Source organism: Cydia fagiglandana, chromosome 26 (assembly GCF_963556715.1).
Source record: "Cydia fagiglandana chromosome 26, ilCydFagi1.1, whole genome shotgun sequence".
NCBI lineage: Eukaryota > Metazoa > Arthropoda > Insecta > Lepidoptera > Tortricidae > Cydia > Cydia fagiglandana.
Window position 1 is genome coordinate 8,064,761 of NC_085957.1, and position 20,819 is coordinate 8,085,579.

General features: G+C 43.1%; 1 protein-coding gene across 1 annotated transcript in view; it reads right to left on the minus strand.

Annotated features, from left to right (window-relative positions):
- Positions 1 to 20,819, minus strand: part of LOC134677469 (la-related protein 1) — a 175,157-nt gene that overhangs the window by 19,580 nt on the left and 134,758 nt on the right. Inside the window, exons 8-18 of the mRNA XM_063535951.1 lie at positions 17,393 to 17,580; positions 16,165 to 16,354; positions 14,160 to 14,426; positions 13,398 to 13,585; positions 12,850 to 12,957; positions 10,841 to 10,929; positions 9,488 to 9,582; positions 7,568 to 7,725; positions 6,859 to 7,012; positions 6,249 to 6,311; positions 5,170 to 5,301 (exon numbers count right to left, since the gene is read on the minus strand). Coding sequence (XP_063392021.1) covers positions 5,170 to 5,301; positions 6,249 to 6,311; positions 6,859 to 7,012; positions 7,568 to 7,725; positions 9,488 to 9,582; positions 10,841 to 10,929; positions 12,850 to 12,957; positions 13,398 to 13,585; positions 14,160 to 14,426; positions 16,165 to 16,354; positions 17,393 to 17,580 — 1,632 coding nt within the window. The remainder of the gene's footprint in view (positions 1 to 5,169; positions 5,302 to 6,248; positions 6,312 to 6,858; positions 7,013 to 7,567; positions 7,726 to 9,487; positions 9,583 to 10,840; positions 10,930 to 12,849; positions 12,958 to 13,397; positions 13,586 to 14,159; positions 14,427 to 16,164; positions 16,355 to 17,392; positions 17,581 to 20,819) is intronic.

Below are 20,819 nucleotides of genomic sequence, written 5' to 3' on the forward strand. Positions count from 1 at the left end.
ATCAACCATGCAACTAAACCACTTCGTGTTTGGGCTCGTTTGATTCGGCTCAACAAGATCTTTGACTTAAGATAGTACTCAGGGTCTGATGATGGAGCCGGAAGGTGGTCACCAGTACCAGTCAACCATGCAACTAAACCACTTCGTGTTTAGGCTCGTTTTATTCGTCTCAACAAGATCTTCGACACAAGATAGTACTCAAGGTCTGATGATGGAGCCGGAAGGTGGTCACCGGTACCAATCAACCATGCAACTAAACCACTTCGTGTTTGGGCTCGTTTGATTCGTCTCAACAAGATCTTTGACACAAGATAGTACTCAGGGTCTGATGATGGAGCCGGAAGGTGGTCACCGGTACCAATCAACCATGCAACTAAACCACTTCGTGTTTAGGCTCGTTTTATTCGTCTCAACAAGATCTTTGACACAAGATAGTACTCAGGGTCTGATGATGGAGCCGGAAGGTGGTCACCGGTACCAATCAACCATGCAACTAAACCACTTCGTGTTTAGGCTCGTTTTATTCGTCTCAACAAGATCTTTGACACAAGATAGTACTCAGGGTCTGATGATGGAGCCGGAAGGTGGTCACCGGTACCAATCAACCATGCAACTAAACCACTTCGTGTTTGGGCTCGTTTGATTCGGCTCAACAAGATCTTTGACTTAAGATAGTACTCAGGGTCTGATGATGGAGCCGGAAGGTGGTCACCAGTACCAGTCAACCATGCAACTAAACCACTTCGTGTTTAGGCTCGTTTTATTCGTCTCAACAAGATCTTTGACACAAGATAGTACTCAGGGTCTGATGATGGAGCCGGAAGGTGGTCACCGGTACCAATCAACCATGCAACTAAGCCACTTCGTGTTTGGGCTCGTTTGATTCGGCTCAACAAGATCTTTGACTTAAGATAGTACTCAGGGTCTGATGATGGAGCCGGAAGGTGGTCACCAGTACCAGTCAACCATGCAACTAAACCACTTCGTGTTTAGGCTCGTTTTATTCGTCTCAACAAGATCTTTGACACAAGATAGTACTCAGGGTCTGATGATGGAGCCGGAAGGTGGTCACCGGTACCAATCAACCGTGCAACGAAACCACTTCGTGTTTAGGCTCGTTTTATTCGTCTCAACAAGATCTTTGACACAAGATAGTACTCAGGGTCTGATGATGGAGCCGGAAGGTGGTCACCGGTACCAATCAACCATGCAACTAAACCACTTCGTGTTTGGGCTCGTTTGATTCGTCTCAACAAGATCTTTGACACAAGATAGTACTCAAGGTCTGATGATGGAGCTGGAAGGTGGTCACCGGTACCAATCAACCATGCAACTAAACCACTTCGTGTTTAGGCTCGTTTTATTCGTCTCAACAAGATCTTTGACACAAGATAGTACTCAGGGTCTGATGATGGAGCCGGAAGGTGGTCACCGGTACCAATCAACCGTGCAACGAAACCACTTCGTGTTTAGGCTCGTTTTATTCGCCTCAACAAGATCTTTGACACAAGATAGTACTCAGGGTCTGATGATGGAGCCGGAAGGTGGTCACCGGTACCAATCAACCATGCAACTAAACCACTTCGTGTTTGGGCTCGTTTGATTCGGCTCAACAAGATCTTTGGCTTAAGATAGTACTCAGGGTCTGATGATGGAGCCGGAAGGTGGTCACCAGTACCAATCAACCATGCAACTAAACCACTTCGTGTTTAGGCTCGTTTTATTCGTCTCAACAAGATCTTTGACACAAGATAGTACTCAGGGTCTGATGATGGAGCTGGAATGTGGTCACCGGTACTAATCAACCATGCAATTAATTATCTATCATGTAACTAAACCACTTCGTGTTTGGGCTCGTTTGTTTCGTCGCAATAAGATCTTTGACACAAGTTAGTACTCAGGGTCTGATGATGGAGCTGGACTGTGGCCACGGGTACCAGGCTACCATGTTACTGAACCACTTCGTGTTTAGGCACGTTTTATTCATCTCAACAAGATCTTTGACACAAGATAGTACTCAGGATCTGATGATGGAGCTCGAAGGTGGCGACGGGTACCTGTCTATCATGCAGTGTTGGCATCAATCTGAACTAAATCAATCCGGATTGATCAATTGAATTGACGCGTCAATCCGAATTGATCAATCCGAATTGATCAATTCGAATTGATTTAATTCTGATTGACGCGTAAATCCGATTGAATCAATTGGAATTAACGCATCAATCCTCAATTCGGATTAAATCAATTCTCAATCTAGATTAACCTAGGGTCCCTTTCCCTTCCCTAAGATTTGTTTTCAAAGGTGTCCTTTTTAGGGACTTACTTACTGGACTTAAAGTCGATATCTGAGGTTCCCAGAGGTTCGAATACATGTTCCTGATGTCAGTATTGACTGATGTCCCTTTTAGGGACATTTTTCGAAATTGGCCAATTACGTTCATATTCGTAATCGATGTCGACCATAGGTCCCGAAAAATGTTTCTGACGTCAGTATTGAAGGATGTCCAATGTCTTCCATTTCGGGACATTTTTTTAAATTGATCGTTGGCACTTTAAAACGATATCTGAGATTTCCAAAGGTTCCGTAACATGTTTCCGACGGCAATACAGACGGAGTTTCCTTTTTTTCTGGACATTTATGGGACATTTCTTCAAATTAACCGATTGCGTTTAAAATCGATATCTGAAGTGCCCAAAGGTTTCGTAACATGTTTCTGACGGCAATACCGAGAAATGACCTTTTTTCAGCAGGGTGGCGTAATGCAGGTAGTAAAGTAAGTACGCGGCTAAAGTGTAGAATCTAAATATTGCCGTTGAAACCATATTTTGCACCTCAGATATCGATTTTGAATGCAATCAGTCACTTTCAAAGAATGTCACTAAAATGTCCCAAAACAGGACACCTTTCAATATTGCAGTTGAAAAGATGTTTAGAAACCTCTGTTTACCTCAGATATCGATTTTAAACGCAATCGGGTAATTCTAAAATGTCCCAAAAAAGGACATCTCTCAATATTTCCCTCGGAAACAAGTTTCGAAACCTTTGGGCACCTCAGATATCGATTTTGAACGCTATCGGTTAATTTCATGGAAAGTCCCGAAAATGTTCCAAAAAGGACATCCTTCATATAGCCGTCGGAAACATGTTTCGGAACCTTTGGTAAACTCAGATACCGCTTTTGAACGCATTTGGTCAGTTTCACAAAAATGGCCTAAATAAAAAGGGCATTAGGTACATACAAAGTAATCGTCAATCCGAATTGACGATTGAGGATTGACCGATCAATTCGAATTAACGATTAGTAATCGTCAATCTTCAATCAGTAGATTTAGAATTAGTTTCGTCAATCGTCAATTCGAATTGATTTTTTGCCAACACTGCTATCATGTAACTGAACCACTTCATGTTTGGGCTCGTTTGATTCGTCTCAACAAGACCTTGGACACAAGTTAGTACTCAGGGTCTGATGATGGTGCTGGACTGTGGCCACGGGTACCTGCAGTCTACCATGTAACTGAACCACTTCGTGTTTGGGCTCGTTTGATTCGTCGCAACAAGATCTTTGACACAAGATACTACTCAGGGTCTGATGATGGAGCTCGAAGGTGGCGACGGGTACCAGTCTATCACGTAACTGAACCACTTCGTGTTTGGGCTTCGTGTTTGGTTTATCACCTAGTGTCAAAGATCTTGTTGAGACGAATCAAACGAGCCTAAACACGAAGTGGTTTAGTTGCATGGTTGATTGGTACCGGTGACCACCTTCCAGCTCCATCATCAGACTCTGAGTATCACCTAGTGTCAAAGATCTTGTTGAGACTAATCAAACGAGCCTAAACATGAAGTGGTTTACTTGCATGGTTGATTGGTACTGGTGACCACCTTCCGGCTCCATCATCAGACTCTGAGTATCACCTAGTGTCAAAGATCTTGTTGAGACCAATAAAACGAGCCTAAACACGATGTGGTTTAGTTGTATGGTTGATTGGTAATGGTGACCACCTTCCAGCTCCATCATCAGACCCTGAGCACTGTCTTGTGCCAAAGATCTTGTTGAGACGAATCAAACGAGCCCAAACACGAAATTGTTTAGTTACACGATAGACTGGTACCCGTGGCCACCTTCCAGCTCCATCATCAGACCCTGTGTATCTTCAGTGTCAAAGATCTTGTTGAGACGAATCAAACGAGCCCAAACACGAAGTGGTTTAGTTACATGATAGACTGGTACCCGTGGCCACCTTCCAGCTCCATCATCAGACCCTGTGTATCTTCAGTGTCAAAGATCGTGTTGAGACTAATCAAACGAGCCTAATCATGGTACTACATGGTTGATTGGTATCCGTGACCACCGTAATAATCATCATTATCATCAGATCCTCAGTACCAGTTCGTTTTTAAACCCTCGTTGATACAAACTTTACAACCTATAGGTACCAAATGCAATGACGAAATATGTAAATAAGCGAGTACCTATAATTTCTTTCGAGTAATATACGTTCATAAGTACGAGTATGGGGCTATTCATAAATTACGTCGTTTCAAATGGGAGAAGGGGGGGGGGTCTGGACATCGGATGATGGTAGCATGACGTAGGAGGAAACAGAGTCATCCGAAGCATGATTTTTGGATGATTTGAGGAATGGGGGGGGGTCAAAAATAGATGACGTAATTTATGAACAGCCCCTATGTACATTTGCACTGCATTTAGTATTTTCGTACTTACCAAATAACAGTTTTAGGACTTTATAAGTTACAGTTAGTGTTGTTATGGTTGATTTCAATATGCTTCGCGAAGGATCAAGAATGTTTAATCCATCATTGTAGTGCGAGTGTGGTAGAAGGGATCGGAATACTGAGCTCGCACGGCCTGCCGCAGCGCGTAAAATACCTAAACTCGCTCAACCCCGAAATGTAATAGCACTCTTAAGTATTTAAATATTATATATATCGTTGTCTGAGTACCCACAACACAAGTCTTCTTGAGCTTACTGTGGGACTTAGTCAATCTGTGTAAGAATGTCCTATAATATTTATTTATTTATTTATTATTTGTATTAGGATCGAAAGAGCTTGATTCTGAGTGGAAATAATTTAAAAATTCCAAAATCTAAAATGCAAGTTGGGGGTACAACTTTAAATAGAAATGCCCATTGGTGTGAACATACCATCTGCGGCCTCGGCGGTGGCGGCGGCGGCTGGTCGGGATTGGAATGCCGCTCGTTGGGCTGCGTGGCCTCGAACTGTTCGCGGGATATCAGCGACACGGTGCGGTAGTGCGAGCCCAGACTGCCGTGCGACTGATCACAAAAAAATAATGGAATTAATACATGTTTATCAGTATGTAATAGTACACAAAAATCCATTTTCTACACTCACTATAGTTCGTTTTTTCTAGCATTAGAAATAAGGTAAACAATCTTGATATGTCTTTTAATTGAAAAACGCATTTTAAAAATAAGTTACGGCAAATATGTAACAATGATGAATCTAATACGATCATTTATATTCTTCTGCTTTCATAAATAATAGTTTTTGATTTTTAAAAAGCGTTTTTCAATTAAAAGACATGTCAAGATCGCTTACCTTCTTGAAAGTTCTTTCTAATGCTAAAAAAAACGAACTATAGGCGGGCCAACTAGAGTTAGGGCTCATTTAGACGATGCGAGTACTCGCATGCGAATACACATACACACACATACATACACATACATTACATTGCGGGTTTTAATCGGTCCGTTGAATTGGACGTAACCAACAGTCCGCAATGTAACTAAAATCGCATGCGAGTTCACGCGCCGTCTAAATCAGCTCCTAGTCGCCTCGCGAGGAAATTGCCCCGCATACCAGGTTGTTCTGTGGATAACCAAGTCGGAAGCATGGTGGTCGCGCATGAGTTTAGCTCTTGCACGGACCGAGCTGCTTCGCGCGGCAACTTCCTTCAGAGGCAACTCATTTCGTGTAGACACTATTAGGCGGGTCCACACAGAACGAGTCGCCTCGCGAGGAAATGGTCACGCTAAGCAGCTCGGTTGGTAAAGTGCCTCGCCTGAGGCAAAGCGGCCGAGCGAGGCACATTTACGTAGACCGAGCTGGTTCGCGCGGCAATTTCCTCCAGAGGCAACTCGTTCTGCGGTTCCACTAGACCACGATCTAAAAAGTAGCTATAAAATTGTATTGTACTTTTCTTTTTTAAGATATATGTAAACTTATACTTAAACATAAGTTATTCTAAATATTTACTAACCGTAGTATAATCCGTGTCGTTCCACAAGTCCTCCTCGTACCGCCTCAATCCGTCAGTTATGACCTGTAATTAAAATAAACGAATGATTTTTTTTGTTGATTAAGTATTTCTTTAGTTAAACGTGTGAATACGTTGCTGAGAATGTTAAGTGTGACGATGTTGAGAGAGTAAATGCATGGTTGAATCTGTACAATACCTGTTCGAGATCTTGCGAGATCTTCGTGCGGGTGTTCCAGTCGCCCTGGCGGTCGTGCTTGACCGCGCGGCCGCCCGTCTGCGTCAGGATCAGCAGCCGGCCCACATGGCGGTACAGCTGAGTGTGTTGTACCTGTTCGTGATCTTGCGAGATCTTGGTGCGGGTGTTCCAGTCGCCCTGGCGGTCGTGGCCGTCGTGCTTGACCGCGCGGCCGCCCGTCTGCGTCACGATCAGCAGCCGGCCCACGTGGCGGTACAGTTGAGTGTGTTGTACCTGTTCGAGATCTTGCGAGATCTTGGTGCGGGTGTTACAGTCGCCCTGGCGGTCGTGGCCGTCGTGCTTGACCGCGCGGCCGCCCGTCTGCGTCACGATCAGCAGCCGGCCCACGTGGCGGTGCAGCCGAGTGTGTTGTACCTGTTCGAGATCTTGCGAGATCTTGGTGCGGGTGTTCCAGTCGCCCTGGCGGTCGTGGCCGTCGTGCTTGACCGCGCGGCCGCCCGTCTGCGTCACGATCAGCAGCCGGCCCACGTCGCGGTCCGACAGCTCGAAGTCCGATTCGGAATCCGACCTGAATTAATACAAATGAGATTGATAACTACGAGTACACTCACAGTTTATGATTCACGGGTAGTTTTACTAGACTTATATCGACCGGGATATAAACTACGATTATCTTTTATATTGTTTTCGAGTTCCCGATATTTCTACGCAGTTACATGCATCTTGTTCACGGGTGACCCGTGAACACTTCCGGTCCTGGTCCCAGTCGATATAACTCTTTAACTCTCTATACACTATTCTCTTTGATAGAAGTAAAGAGAATATAGAGTCTATTGTCAAAGCAAATTATGTAGCTACTGTAAATTTACTGCCATCTTTCGACTATAGGCCAAAGGTATGGTGCAATTTCGAGCGATGGCGCCATATTCTTCAGCCTACTCTCGAGTTAATATTAATATTTAACAAGTTAACACATATCGGTTGAAGAATAAGGAGCAAAGTCAAATGGCGTTCAAACAGTGTTAATCTTCTGTCGTAAGATGGCAGTAAATGAACTGTAGCTACATAATTTACCATGACAGTAACTCTCTACTTCAAATTATCTTTGGTAGAAGGTACTGACCAGGCGTCTCCGTCGGTGAAGGTGTTGTGCCGCGGCGGCGGCAGGTCCAGCTCCTCGTCGAGCTGGAAGTGCAGCTCCTCGCGCTGCGGGGCCTCGTCGGCGGGCAGCGGCGCCGGCGCCGAGCGCTCGCGGCTGCCGGCCTTCGTCCTCCGTTTCACCTGCCATCAACATCAAACGTGTGAAAACCGAGGAAAAAGCGCTTATGACTGCCGTTCGGTAAACAGGTTTAAACTGCAACACGTAATTCAAGACCAAAAAAAAGTAAGAAATGTTGCCACTTTTTTACTGGGGCGTCTTGGTATTTATGTACAATAGTACATTATTGCAGAGGCCGGGAAAGGGCAATTCGCGGATGAGTTTCGATTTTGTCGGACGACGCGAAGCGGAGTCCGACAAAGAAGACGAATCCACGAATTGCTATTCCTGCCGAGGCATATATGCGAGGATAAACATGCGAGGAAATAAACTAAAATAATTATTATTTAACCATCAAGCATCACTCAAATCAAACCTTCACATCCAAAATGTCAAAAACAATTTCCCTCTTTAATTAATTTTTAAAAGTTAAAGTTACAAACTTATTCTGCCATTCAGTATTCGTTCATTCAATATAATTGTGCAATATAGTTGGTCAAACCAACTTTTCAGTCAGTAAGAACCAGGAAAACTATACCCATCCTTTTCTTTTGGGTGCTAGTACTAGTGTAAGACAAAGACAGTATGATTCTCTTTGTCTATGTTTGAAATGAGAAAGTCCTTTGACAAACTATATAAGCTTTATGAACACGGATGAGATTTAAAAAAAATATAAAAATAATCTTTGATTTTATTAAGCAGTATTCGCACGATCATACACGTGAAATGATAGCTGATCGGGTCGTGTAGAAGCGGCTCGCGGCAATAATAATTGGCCGTTTGCGTTTTTTATTATTAAAAAGTAAAAAACACTACAGTAATAAGTTATTACTGTAGTGTTTTTTTACTTCCCGTCCGCTAGAACAGGACAGCGATAGTTTGATGTTTTTTAATTAGAGTTTGACATTAACGAAGAACTTCCCGTAGTATTTTTGCTACAGTAAGGTGAACATTTCCGAGCATATTGGAGAAAATAAATAAATAAAAGTACTTTTTAAAATAGTAGGAGTAAAATTACTAATGAATTAATTATTTTAGCGTGATTATTTATCAAAAGGAATTTACTATTTTACAAACAAATTATTGCAGTGGCAACATTGTCTTACTTTTTTTGGTCTTGAATTACGTTTTGCAGTATAGGTAAATAACTATCGACTCTCTCGATAAAGCGCTGGATAATGAATTAAAATGCTTATTAGACGGGTCCACACAGAAATTGCCGGACGAAGCTAACTCACTCGCGGCCGCAAATGCCGCAATACCTCGGCCGAGGCACGTCTCCACTGACTGACCTGCCTCGCGCGGCATTTTCCCCGCGAGGCGGCTTGTTCTGTTCTTGGCCTATTTATGGCATTCTTGTTAGTTGGGTGAAAATGGGGACAACAATTCGTTGTTTCATGTGCTATGCGAGTCACAAGATCTCGTCGAGGGCGAACTATTAATTACATCAGCGGTCGGCAACCTTTTAACAGCCAAGAGCCACATAACATAGTAGCTAACCAAGTTGACGCGGGCCACACTTTATTAATATTTATGACTTTATCAGACATTGTCGTTTGTCTCCTGAGCCTCGCGGACCGCAAGTGAGAGGTTCGCCGGCCGCCTGTTGCCGACCGCTATATTCCATGAAACATTATACGTACAGTTACCATCAGATATATCGGAGCGGTCAAGGTTCTCACATATATCTGTATCTGTACACGCCTCTATTGTAAAGGCGTTAGAGTGCGTGTTCAGATATTGTGAACACCTTGGCCGCTCCGATATATTTGATGGCGACTGTACCTCGGTCCACACGTCGGGGCCGCTTCTCTCGGAGCTGGGGCTGCCGGCTCCGGAGGTCTGTCTCGATTCGCCTTCCGGTTTCTCGCTTGGTTCTTCTGAAAAGCACCAAAAAAAAAGTTTAAGAGTAACTGTTAGATACAATTTACTTAGGGTCGGTTGCACCAAACTATTCGTATCGTTAAACAGTTCGCTAAATTCTTATGTATGGAGAGTAGGGAATACAAATCGGTTATTTTCGGTTATTTTTTGTATGGAAATAATCGGTTATTAACCGAAACCGCGGTTATTTCCATACAAAAAATAACCGATTTGCATTCCCTAATGGAGAGTTTCATAGTAAGGCGCCGGGGCGCGCCGGCTTACGTTGATCAGTCTGTCAAATGTGGTTGGTGCAACTGGCCCTTAGTCTAAAAAATATTTTCCTAAAGCCCTCGCCAACTTGAGCGGGTGCAAGCCCGCGGGAACGATAATAGGTAAAATCCTTCGCACGCGTCCGCGCCAGTTAGCTTTGCTCATACTATTTTTCGCTCAATCGGGCTATTCCCGCTAATTACCACCAAGTTGTTACCAGTAACCACTGGGATTTTTTTTCCCACTTTATACCACTGGTAACTACTTATAAGGGGTCATCCATTAATTACGTCACACGTTTAGGGGGAGGGAGGGGGTCAAGAAAATGTGACATATTGTGACATGGGGGAGGGGGGAGACAGAAACTTTGTGACGTCACTTTAACTTCATCAGTAACCGAAAATTTATTTAAATTATTTAGTTCGCTGTACATTTAAATAACAAGTTTTTAAAACGAAAATAGTTTTTAATCGTTTAATTTTCTTTCCTAAGCGGTTTTGGATTATAAAATTACTAATATTTATATCGTCAAAAATATTTTGATAAAATATTAATAATACTTAGGTATTTACTTAATTCGATTTGGCGATTTCGTAGAAAAAATGTGACGTCACACTAGGGGGGGAGGGGTTTGCCAAATGTGACCAAGTGTGACAAGGAGGGGGGAGGGGTCAAAAAACCTAGAAATTGGTGTGACGTAATTAATGGATGACCCCTAATTATTTATTAAAGCACTCTATATTTAAACTGTCTTTATTAGTAGGTATTTTTGTGGTAACAACTGGGAAATAAAAGGTGGGAAAAAAAATCCCAGTAGTTACCACTGGTAAGAACTTAGTGGTGACTAGTGGGAATAACCCGTGCAATCGCTCAATTCGGCGAAGGCCCTGAAATGAATTCAGCTCTTTTTCTCGTTCAGACACGAGAGCGGTTGAAAAAGCGCAATGTTTCAATAAATTTCACGACATCTACGTACTACGTTTAGGGGGGGGGGGGGGTTACCTGTCTTGCGCTGGGGCACGAATTCGGCCACGTCCGGGTTGAGGGGGTCGTGCGCCGGCGGCGAGCCCGCGCCGCGCGTCCGGAACATCCTGTACCAAGGACACATATGTATAAGTACATAAATATTATAGGACATTCTTACACAGATTGACTAAGAGTCGGTTGCACCAAACTGTTCGTATCGTTAAAGAGTTCGTAAAATTTTTATCTATGGAAAGTTTCATAGTAAAGCGCCGGGGCGCGCCGGCTGACGATGATCAGTCTGTCAAACGTGGTTGGTGCAACTGGCCCTAAGTCCCACAGTAAGCTCAAGAAGGCTTGTGTTGTGGGTACTCAGACAACGATATACACGGTGTAACATGAGTAAACCGAATAATTTTAACAGCGTATTCCTGATCATATTTAGAGACAAAAATGTCCTATATACTTTTTTGATTTTCGCCTAGTTTCAGAGATATTATTAATTAAAAAAAAAACAAGTTTTTATTGTTACATAGTGTAAAAGGCCTTCTTGATGGTGATGTTGCTGCTATGGGACGTAGTCTAAATATCCTTATTGATAGATGTCAAAAAGTGACAAGTAACACTGTAAAAAGTAGGTTCTACAAAAAAAATTTTAAAATCAATTTTAAGTAACAAGTTTGCCAATAACATTTATTTTTTATGTACAAATACACTCAAAAAATTGAAAAAACAAAACAAAAAAAAAATTTTTTTTTTGGCGAAATTGACCTAAACTCATATTACATTTTTTACTTCTTTTGACCTCAGAAATGCGTGGTTAAAATTATTCGGTTTACTCATGTTACACCGTGTATATAATATATATAAATATGTTCTTAAATACATAGAAAACAACCATGACTCAGGAACAAATATCTGTGTTATCACACAAATAAATGCCCTTACTGGGATTCGAACCCGGGACCATCGGCTTCGCAGGCAGGGTCACTACCCACTAGGCCAGACTGGTCGTCGAAGTACGTATTAACTTATAACTGCGTAGGGGGCGCTACTCCCACAATCCATCGCAATCTGGGGGTCTACCGCGAAACATGAAAATGGCAATGCCTCGGGCGAGGTAAGTCGTCATAGACCGAGCTGCTTCGCGCGGCAAATTCCTCGCGAGGCGGCTCGTTCTGTGTGGCCCGCCGAATAATGTTTTTTAGGAAAGTAATTCTTTACGCCACCAACTTATATTCATTCATTCATTTATTTATTGCTTTTGTGGGTTTACAATAGGTCTTATAACTAAAAATCAGTACGTTTACCACAAACCCTGTTAGGGCACCGCATTATTATGTACTTATAAACTATTAAAAATAGCATGCAATATTTACAACATATACATGCAGAAGGTTTACATGTGTATAGGCTCTTAATATTATTTAGACTCCATAAAGTTGTAATATTCGTTAATATCATAAAAGCAATTGGTAACAAGGAAATCTTTAAGCTTTTTTAAAAACAAAGTCTCGCTTTCTATATATTCAAAGATGAGTAATAAAAAAGGATTAATCCATACCAATATGTCTCAAAGTGTGTATATCTGTCTGTTAACTCTTTACACTTAAAGCGCTGATCCGATTTAGTTGAAATTTCGTAGTTTGAGTCCCGGGGTTTCTATAAGATAGTTTTTATGCCGGAAATCATCCGTAAAGAGGGTGAAAGTTGAATAGATATAAATGTACCTGGGTAGAAACGAAACGAGCTCATCCGAAAACGCACAAAAGTCGTCGACATAGGTCACAGGGTCGCCCGGTTAAAATGGGCCTGGGCCCATATGTGCCGACTTCACGACGAACGGTATAGCAAGTGCGTTTTGGAGTGGAGACCCCAGCTAGGCAGAAGATGTGTAGGCAGACCACCCGCCCGCTGGTCCGATGACATAAAGGAGACTGCGGGACCAGTCGGGATAAGGGTGACCAACAACCGCTCAAAATGGAGAGAGATTGGAGAGGCGTTTGCCCAACGGTGGGCGAACACACGCTGAAGAAAAAGAAGAGTACCTGGGTAGAGGAGGCGGCGGCACGGCCCGCAGCAGGCTGGAGACGGGCGCCACCAGCGGGCCGCCCATCGTGGCCAGCGGGAAGATGCCCACCATCTGCTTCTTGCGGCTGCAATAAATAAATAAATAATTTCTTTATTCAGACAAATAGAGTCCACATTTGTTAATCTGCTACTTATAAACTAGGTTAATTGTACTTACATAGATATACTAAAATTATACAGGTATTTTGTTTTATTTAACCCTTTACCGCCCACGAAGCCATTATATGGCGGATATAATATTCAACTCTATTGACAGCTATTAAAGTTCACATTGAGAACAACTCAATTTTCAATTTTTTTTTTTTATGTGTAGTACACGGGGTTAGTTTAAATACTAAAGATCCCCAATAACAATGCATCACACATTTTATTAAAAACACGTGTCTTAACAGAAAAGTGCCACTTTGATCCCTCCTAGCAGGGAATAAAAGTGCCACTTTAAGCCCTCCTAGCGGGGAAGAAAAAGCCCTTTTTCGAATAGGTGATGTGAAAAAGCCATATTTACCGTTTCTCCCCCGGTTTGTCCTCTCCCTCGTGCTGCAGCGGCGGATCCTCGTTGTCCCGCTTATCGTCTTTGTCCTTATCCTCCGTCTCGCTCTCTTTAGCTTGCTTCTCTCTCGTTTCCTCAGCAGCCTTCTCAGTTTCTGGAGAGGGCTCTGGTTTGATTTCAGGCGCTGGTTCTGGTTTTTTAATCTGTGGAATAAGTTGGGTTTAAGTTTACAGAAGTTTTGTGTATAATTTGTGAATATGATTGGCAACAGTCAAAGGTTTGCATAGATGGCGCCATCATAGCTTGCCCCTTTTTCTACGACATCATTAGGCTTAAAGGACTGGTATCCAGAGTATAAAATTCAATTTAAAAAAAAAGCATTTAATTAAAATGGATAAAACTTGTAACTAATTTTATCAGCTTTCGGTTTGTCTTAGTAGTCATGTCGCTAAGACGCAAAGTTTCCAAGATATCAATGAAAAACCGAAAAATTCGACCTTCTTACCCCCCTCTACCCCCCAGCACCGGGGCTACAACCGGGGACTTTTGATATGTTCACCTCCTAACTAGTCCAAACAAAGTTACGGAGTCAAAAATTGTGTTCCAAGCATTTCCCTCTACAACGTTTTTTGAGCATTCATTTACTGACCTAAAGTAATAGTTTTTGATTTTTAAAAAGCGTTTTTCAATTAAAAGACATGTCAAGATCGCTTACCTTCTTGCAAGTTTTTTCTAATGCTAAAAAAACGAACTATAGTAGAAGAATCTTACACTTACCTCAACCTTCTCTGCCTGCCCACCTATACTGGGCGCCTTCTGCGCTTCTTTCTCTTCTACGCCCTTCTGCGCTTCCTTCTCTTCTACGTTCTTCTGCGCTTCCTCTTCTACGCTCTTCTGCGCCTCCTTCTCTTCTACGCCCTTCTGCGCTTCCTTTGGCTGATTGTCCTCCTTCTGTTTGTTGTCGTCGGGGAACTTCTTGTCTGTGTCCTCGTTCATCATTATGTCGAGCAGCGGCCATTTTGTCGGTTCGAACGCTGTTCGGACCTGTGACAGAAAAATACGTTTCATATGGCATGTCAAGGATAAAAACCGGAGAAGTGCGAGTTAGACTGTGTAACCATTATGTGCAATAAATGATTGAGTATTAAGTATTGAGACTCGCGCACGAAGGGTTCCGTACCATTACGCAAAAAATGGCAAATATATCATGTTTGTTGTATGGGAGCCACACTTAAATATTTATCTTATTCTGTATTTAGTATTTGTTGTTATAGCGGCAACAGAAATACATTATCTGTGAAAATTTCAGCTATCACGGTTCATGAGATACAACCTGGTGACAGACAGACGCGACGGACAGACAGTCAGACAGACAGACGGACAGCGTGACAGACAGTGGAGGGAGGCGATGTGACGGGCACGGTGGCGCCATCTCGTGTTACCTTGAACCCGTTGACGAGCTGCAGCTTGTCGGAGTCGCGGATGGCGTCCAGCACGAGCGCCACGTCTGGCGTCAGCGCTCGCACGCGGTGAGAGGAGGCGGTGTGACGGGGACGGTGGCGCCATCTCGTGTTACCTTGAACCCGTTGACGAGCTGCAGCTTGTCGGAGTCGCGGATGGCGTCCAGCACGAGCGCCACGTCTGGCGTCAGCGCTCGCACGCGGTGGAAGGACGCGGTGTGACGGGCACGGTGGCGCCATCTCGTGTTACCTTGAACCCGTTGACGAGCTGCAGCTTGTCGGAGTCGCGGATGGCGTCCAGCACGAGCGCCACGTCTGGCGTCAGCGCTCGCACGCGGTGAGAGGAGGCGGTGTGACGGGCACGGTGGCGCCATCTCGTGTTACCTTGAACCCGTTGACGAGCTGCAGCTTGTCGGAGTCGCGGATGGCGTCCAGCACGAGCGCCACGTCTGGCGTCAGCGCTCGCACGCGGTGGAAGGAAGCGGTGTGACGGGGACGGTGGCGCCATCTCGTGTTACCTTGAACCCGTTGACGAGCTGCAGCTTGTCGGAGTCGCGGATGGCGTCCAGCACGAGCGCCACGTCTGGCGTCAGCGCTCGCACGCGGTGAGAGGAGGCGGTGTGACGGGGACGGTGGCGCCATCTCGTGTTACCTTGAACCCGTTGACGAGCTGCAGCTTGTCGGAGTCGCGGATGGCGTCCAGCACGAGCGCCACGTCTGGCGTCAGCGCTCGCACGCGGTGGAAGGACGCGGTGTGACGGGCACGGTGGCGCCATCTCGTGTTACCTTGAACCCGTTGACGAGCTGCAGCTTGTCGGAGTCGCGGATGGCGTCCAGCACGAGCGCCACGTCTGGCGTCAGCGCTCGCACGCGGTGAGAGGAGGCGGTGTGACGGGGACGGTGGCGCCATCTCGTGTTACCTTGAACCCGTTGACGAGCTGCAGCTTGTCGGAGTCGCGGATGGCGTCCAGCACGAGCGCCACGTCTGGCGTCAGCGCTCGCACGCGGTGGAAGGAAGCGGTGTGACGGGGACGGTGGCGCCATCTCGTGTTACCTTGAACCCGTTGACGAGCTGCAGCTTGTCGGAGTCGCGGATGGCGTCCAGCACGAGCGCCACGTCTGGCGTCAGCGCTCGCACGCGGTGGAAGGAGGCGGTGTGACGGGGCCGGTGGCGCCATCTCGTGTTACCTTGAACCCGTTGACGAGCTGCAGCTTGTCGGAGTCGCGGATGGCGTCCAGCACGAGCGCCACGTCTGGCGTCAGCGCTCGCACGCGGTGGAAGGAAGCGGTGTGACGGGGACGGTGGCGCCATCTCGTGTTACCTTGAACCCGTTGACGAGCTGCAGCTTGTCGGAGTCTCGGATGGCGTCCAGCACGAGCGCCACGTCTGGCGTCAGCGCTCGCACGCGGTGGAAGGAGGCGATGAGCGTGACGGGAATGGTGCCGTCGGCGGCCATCTTGCGTCGGAGGAAGAAGTCTCGCGCCAAGTTGTCAGGGCTGAAGTAGTATTCGCTGCGGAAACAATATTGGTCAGTTGCTGATGTTTTAATAATCGATTTATTTTTCTACTCGAGTTTCAACAAGAGTTTGAATGGACTCGGACTAGAGTTAGACCACAGAATAAATAATAGTACTAGGTACAGAAGACTCACTCTCTAACAAAACGCGTCTGTCACGATCAGCACGGATATGGCCGCTAGGTGGCGACAGCGCCACGCGCGGCTTATGGCAAACCCCAAAATTGGGGCCGAACGGATGGACTTTTAGCTACCTAGCTAGTAAAGCGACGAAATCGCGGAGTGAGCCACGCCTGGTTAGACCAAGAAAAGTCTGCAGCGATTTTGATAGCCCGCGCATTCCAGGTGTTATATATACGTCATAATTTCATAGTAGTTTGACGTTTAAAATAACACGATGACTATCAAAATTGCTGTAGTTTTTCATGGTCTAACTCTATTCAAATTAGAATAACACTTTTGGTAGTTCTGAACTAATAGTGTTTTGTTTTCGGATACCAGATTTGGTTTAATTTTTCTGAGCAAAACTGATAACAGTCATAGACTCATAGCCCATACTTTTTAGAGTCTAGAGCTTCATATTGGATTTAGGAGCGTCATCTTGCGAGCCGCGTGCGACTTCTCTATAGTTCGTTTTTTTTAGCATTAGAAAGAACTCCACAGAAGTAAGCGTACAGTTTCTATCAGCCTCTTTAATTCTTAATAATTATTGAATTATCTAATGTAGCACGGTCAATACATATAATTTACTTCAATTTATTACCGTTAAAAGTGCCGGATTTGGAACCACAAGCTTACTTCTGCGAAGTTCTTTCTAATGCTAAAAAAAACGAACTATAGTTTCCAAAAAACTATTATTTAGATTTCAATTAATTTTCTATTCGTGGCTCTTTAAAAGCCTGTAAAAACTGGATATTTTACTATCTTTTCCTATAACTGTATCTACGCTTAGAATACTACATACTTTCTATGACTGTTTTTATAGTCTAGATATTGACGATACCTATAGCTTTTCTGGCTAAAGTATACTCACATCTGCTTCTTAATAAGGTCCTTCAACGTGGCTTGGTCGAGCCCTAGTCCGTATGGCGCGCTGGTGGCATGCGCGGCGCCGTAGTAGAAGGCCTGCGCCAGCGGGGCCGCCAGCGGCGGCGGCGGGAGCCCTATGCCCCCGTAGTGCAGCACCAGGCCCTGTGCGACTGCCGGCTGAGCCACGCGGAGCTGGGAGGGGGAGGGGGGAATGGTGAATGACGATGATAGTGAACTGTGATCCGAATTTATGACATCAACTATTTAACGTTCGACTCTTCTCCTCCTCATAAATTTAATTAAATGTTTTTCTTCGTGATATGTCAGTCTTGCCGTGACAATTTTTAAATTTCTCCGATATCGTTAAAAATTGAAAAGAGTCGTTACATAATAAGAAATATTCGGATCAAAAGTTCTTGTACACATTAACCCATTTCTATTATAGTAGAGAATACATGACATTTTACTTATTAGTACAAAAAACCAGAGAAGTGCGAGTCGGACTCGCCCACCGAGGGTTCCGTACTTTTTTAGTATTTGTTGTTATAGCCGGAACAGAAATACATCATCTGTAAAATGACTGAACAACTGAACAAAATACCGCTTTTCTTTTGTAATTAGGTAATTACCATGTTTGTTACTGGAATGAAGTGTTTATTTGATAAATGTTGTGAAATTGATTTCTGTCATTAAAACAAATAAAAGAGGGAACTGAAAATGTCAAACTCTTTTTTCCATGTCATTCTCTACTAATGAAAACCATGTAATGAAAGGATCACCATCAATTAGTAAATGATCCCAATGTCATAAATATATATTGGTACATTTCATATGTAAATTAATAGTCATATCATATTTATATTAATATGTCCCATGAAAGAATTTTGATTCGTTTTGAGCACCACTCGTTAGATGAAATATAAAGCTAATAAACATGCACATTTTAAATAAATATTATAAATAAATAAGTATAAATATTATAGGACATTCTTACACAGATTGACTAAGTCCCACAGTAAGCTCAATTATTTCTTGATATAATATAGGGCAATAAATAAGGGAATTACTTTATTGCTATTGCTACATAATAGGGTATTATTCTGTATTTAAAATAAATTATTTTACACCATACATGAAATAAAGCACCAGACAATTATTTTCTAATAATTATAACCATGCATGAAATAAAGCACCAGATAATTATTAGAAAATAATTGTCTGGTGCTTTATTTCATGCATGGTGTAAAATAATTTATTTTAAATACAGTAGTATTTTACACCATATTATATTGTTTTATTTTTAGCCTATTTCAATGTGGCAGTCTGTTTACATAGTTAGAAAGTTCCATAGAATTACACTTTAAAGCGTTACATGGAAAACAGCCCTTGAATAGATTGACGAAGGGTTGAATATACAGTCTCTAACTACATAAATGATAGAATGAGAATAATGGATAGTAAAAATTATACAAAAGATTAAAAATAAACACTATTGTCAAAAAAAAAATAAAGTGCTTAGGTCATGTTTTTGAGGTTATAAGCACGTGGCATGTGTTGCAAATGAAAATCAGATTAAACCAAGTGTTATAATTAGGCAGGTCCACACAGCATGAGCCGCCTCGCGAGGAAACTGCCGCTCGAGGCAGCTCGGCCCGTGTAGACGTGCCTCGACCGAGGCATATAGAGTCGGACCAAGAAAAGTCTGCAGCGGATTTGATAGCCCACGCAGTGTAAGTGTTATTTATACGTCATAATTTCATAGAAGCTTGACGTTTAAAATAACACGTGCATTGCGTAGGCTATCAAATCCGCAGCAGACTTTTCTTGGTCTGACTCTATAAAAACTGCAATAACCCATGCGTGAAGTGGTGGCACCCAAAAATGAGATATAGTGAAGCCAAATGTTTTGGATTGGGACAAGTTTAGGTATATGCATTCTCCTTTTAGAGGTAAAATTTCGCATATAGTAATTTTATCTAGTATTTCACTAAGAAAATAGTTACTTCAACTGATACTTTTATGGCTTATTTATATTAAAATATGGTGAAAGTAAAATGGCTACCAGGACTTAAGAATCTATACTAGAAAAAAAATGATTTTATGCATAATTTACCTTTTATTGTGAAGGAAAATGTATATACCAAGGACAAACCCACTCAGCCATTGGGTTTGCCCCAAAAAAAAGTGTCTTTGGAGTAGGTACGATCAAAAACTTGTGTGTACTTTGACATATTGTAGTCGAAAAATGTTGTTTACAGTTATTTACTCTTAGGTAAAATAATTTTTCTCAAAAATGGACGGCAAAGTCGACTTTGCCGTCTAAAAAATAGGTCGCGAAGCGCGTAGTTTATGGTCAGTCAAAAATTAAAAAGATAAAAACATTGCAGTCTCGATTTTGGGACTGCAATGTTACATACAAATTCCATTATTTGTCGAGTTCCAAACTTTTTAAAAGTTGAAATGGCCATATCAAATGAAGGCACAGGCCCATTAAACAGCCAAACAGATGATTAGTACCGCGACTATTTAGGTGTCTCAAATAGGTTGGCGCATTTTCGGCAGAAAAATACACTTCTATTTTTTTATTAAAAAAATAAAAAGGCGGCAAGGGCTTTTTTCTGTGAAAATATATACGTAAGAACGTTGCTTTTGTAAAATAGTTCTATAATATTTATATGTCTTGCACCATTTTTGAGAAAAGCACTATATATGACTCGGCTGGAAGGCTACTTGCTGGCTTCGGATTCAATTAAACGGACTCCCAAGGTCGTCCGTTTAAAACGAATCCTCAGCCTGCAAGTAGCTACTTCCAAGCCTCGACAATAATGTACTAATATCAAATTTATAAGTAATAAATAAGTTTTTGACCGTACCTCATACAAAAAAAAATACAATTATTAATATTAACATTTTAAAGTTTTTGTGTATTTTTATTACTTTAGTGCCAAAAAAATATTGAAAGAAAAATTGATAAATGAAATGTCCAATGGGGCAACAAAAATTTAATTTAATTAAAAAATTTAACAGGCTTCCGACGGTCCAAGGTCGCCTTAGTCGGGACGCAAGATAATGGTGGCAAATGAAACAACTCAATCAAGCCGCCTTATACCAAGAATCTCCTAACTTTGAACCAAGGATTGTATGGAATTTGGCACTTTTCGCAGGTCGGGTCGTATCCGGTCCGCGGGCCGTAATTTGAAGGGCAATGTTTTACATAGTTGGAATTCAGCAAGGTCACCTTGGGAAGCTTTGTTGACCGAGTAACTTTCTACAGGATTTAGTGTTAAGCTCCTATTGCACAGAAAGGAGGCTACCCAGTCTTCCCACGACTGCTTGGTAGTTTCCGACCGTCTGATAGGAGGTAGGCAACCAAAACGTACAGAGCACTACGAAGATGTGACCTTGGACTTTCAGGGGTTCCATTGTTATCG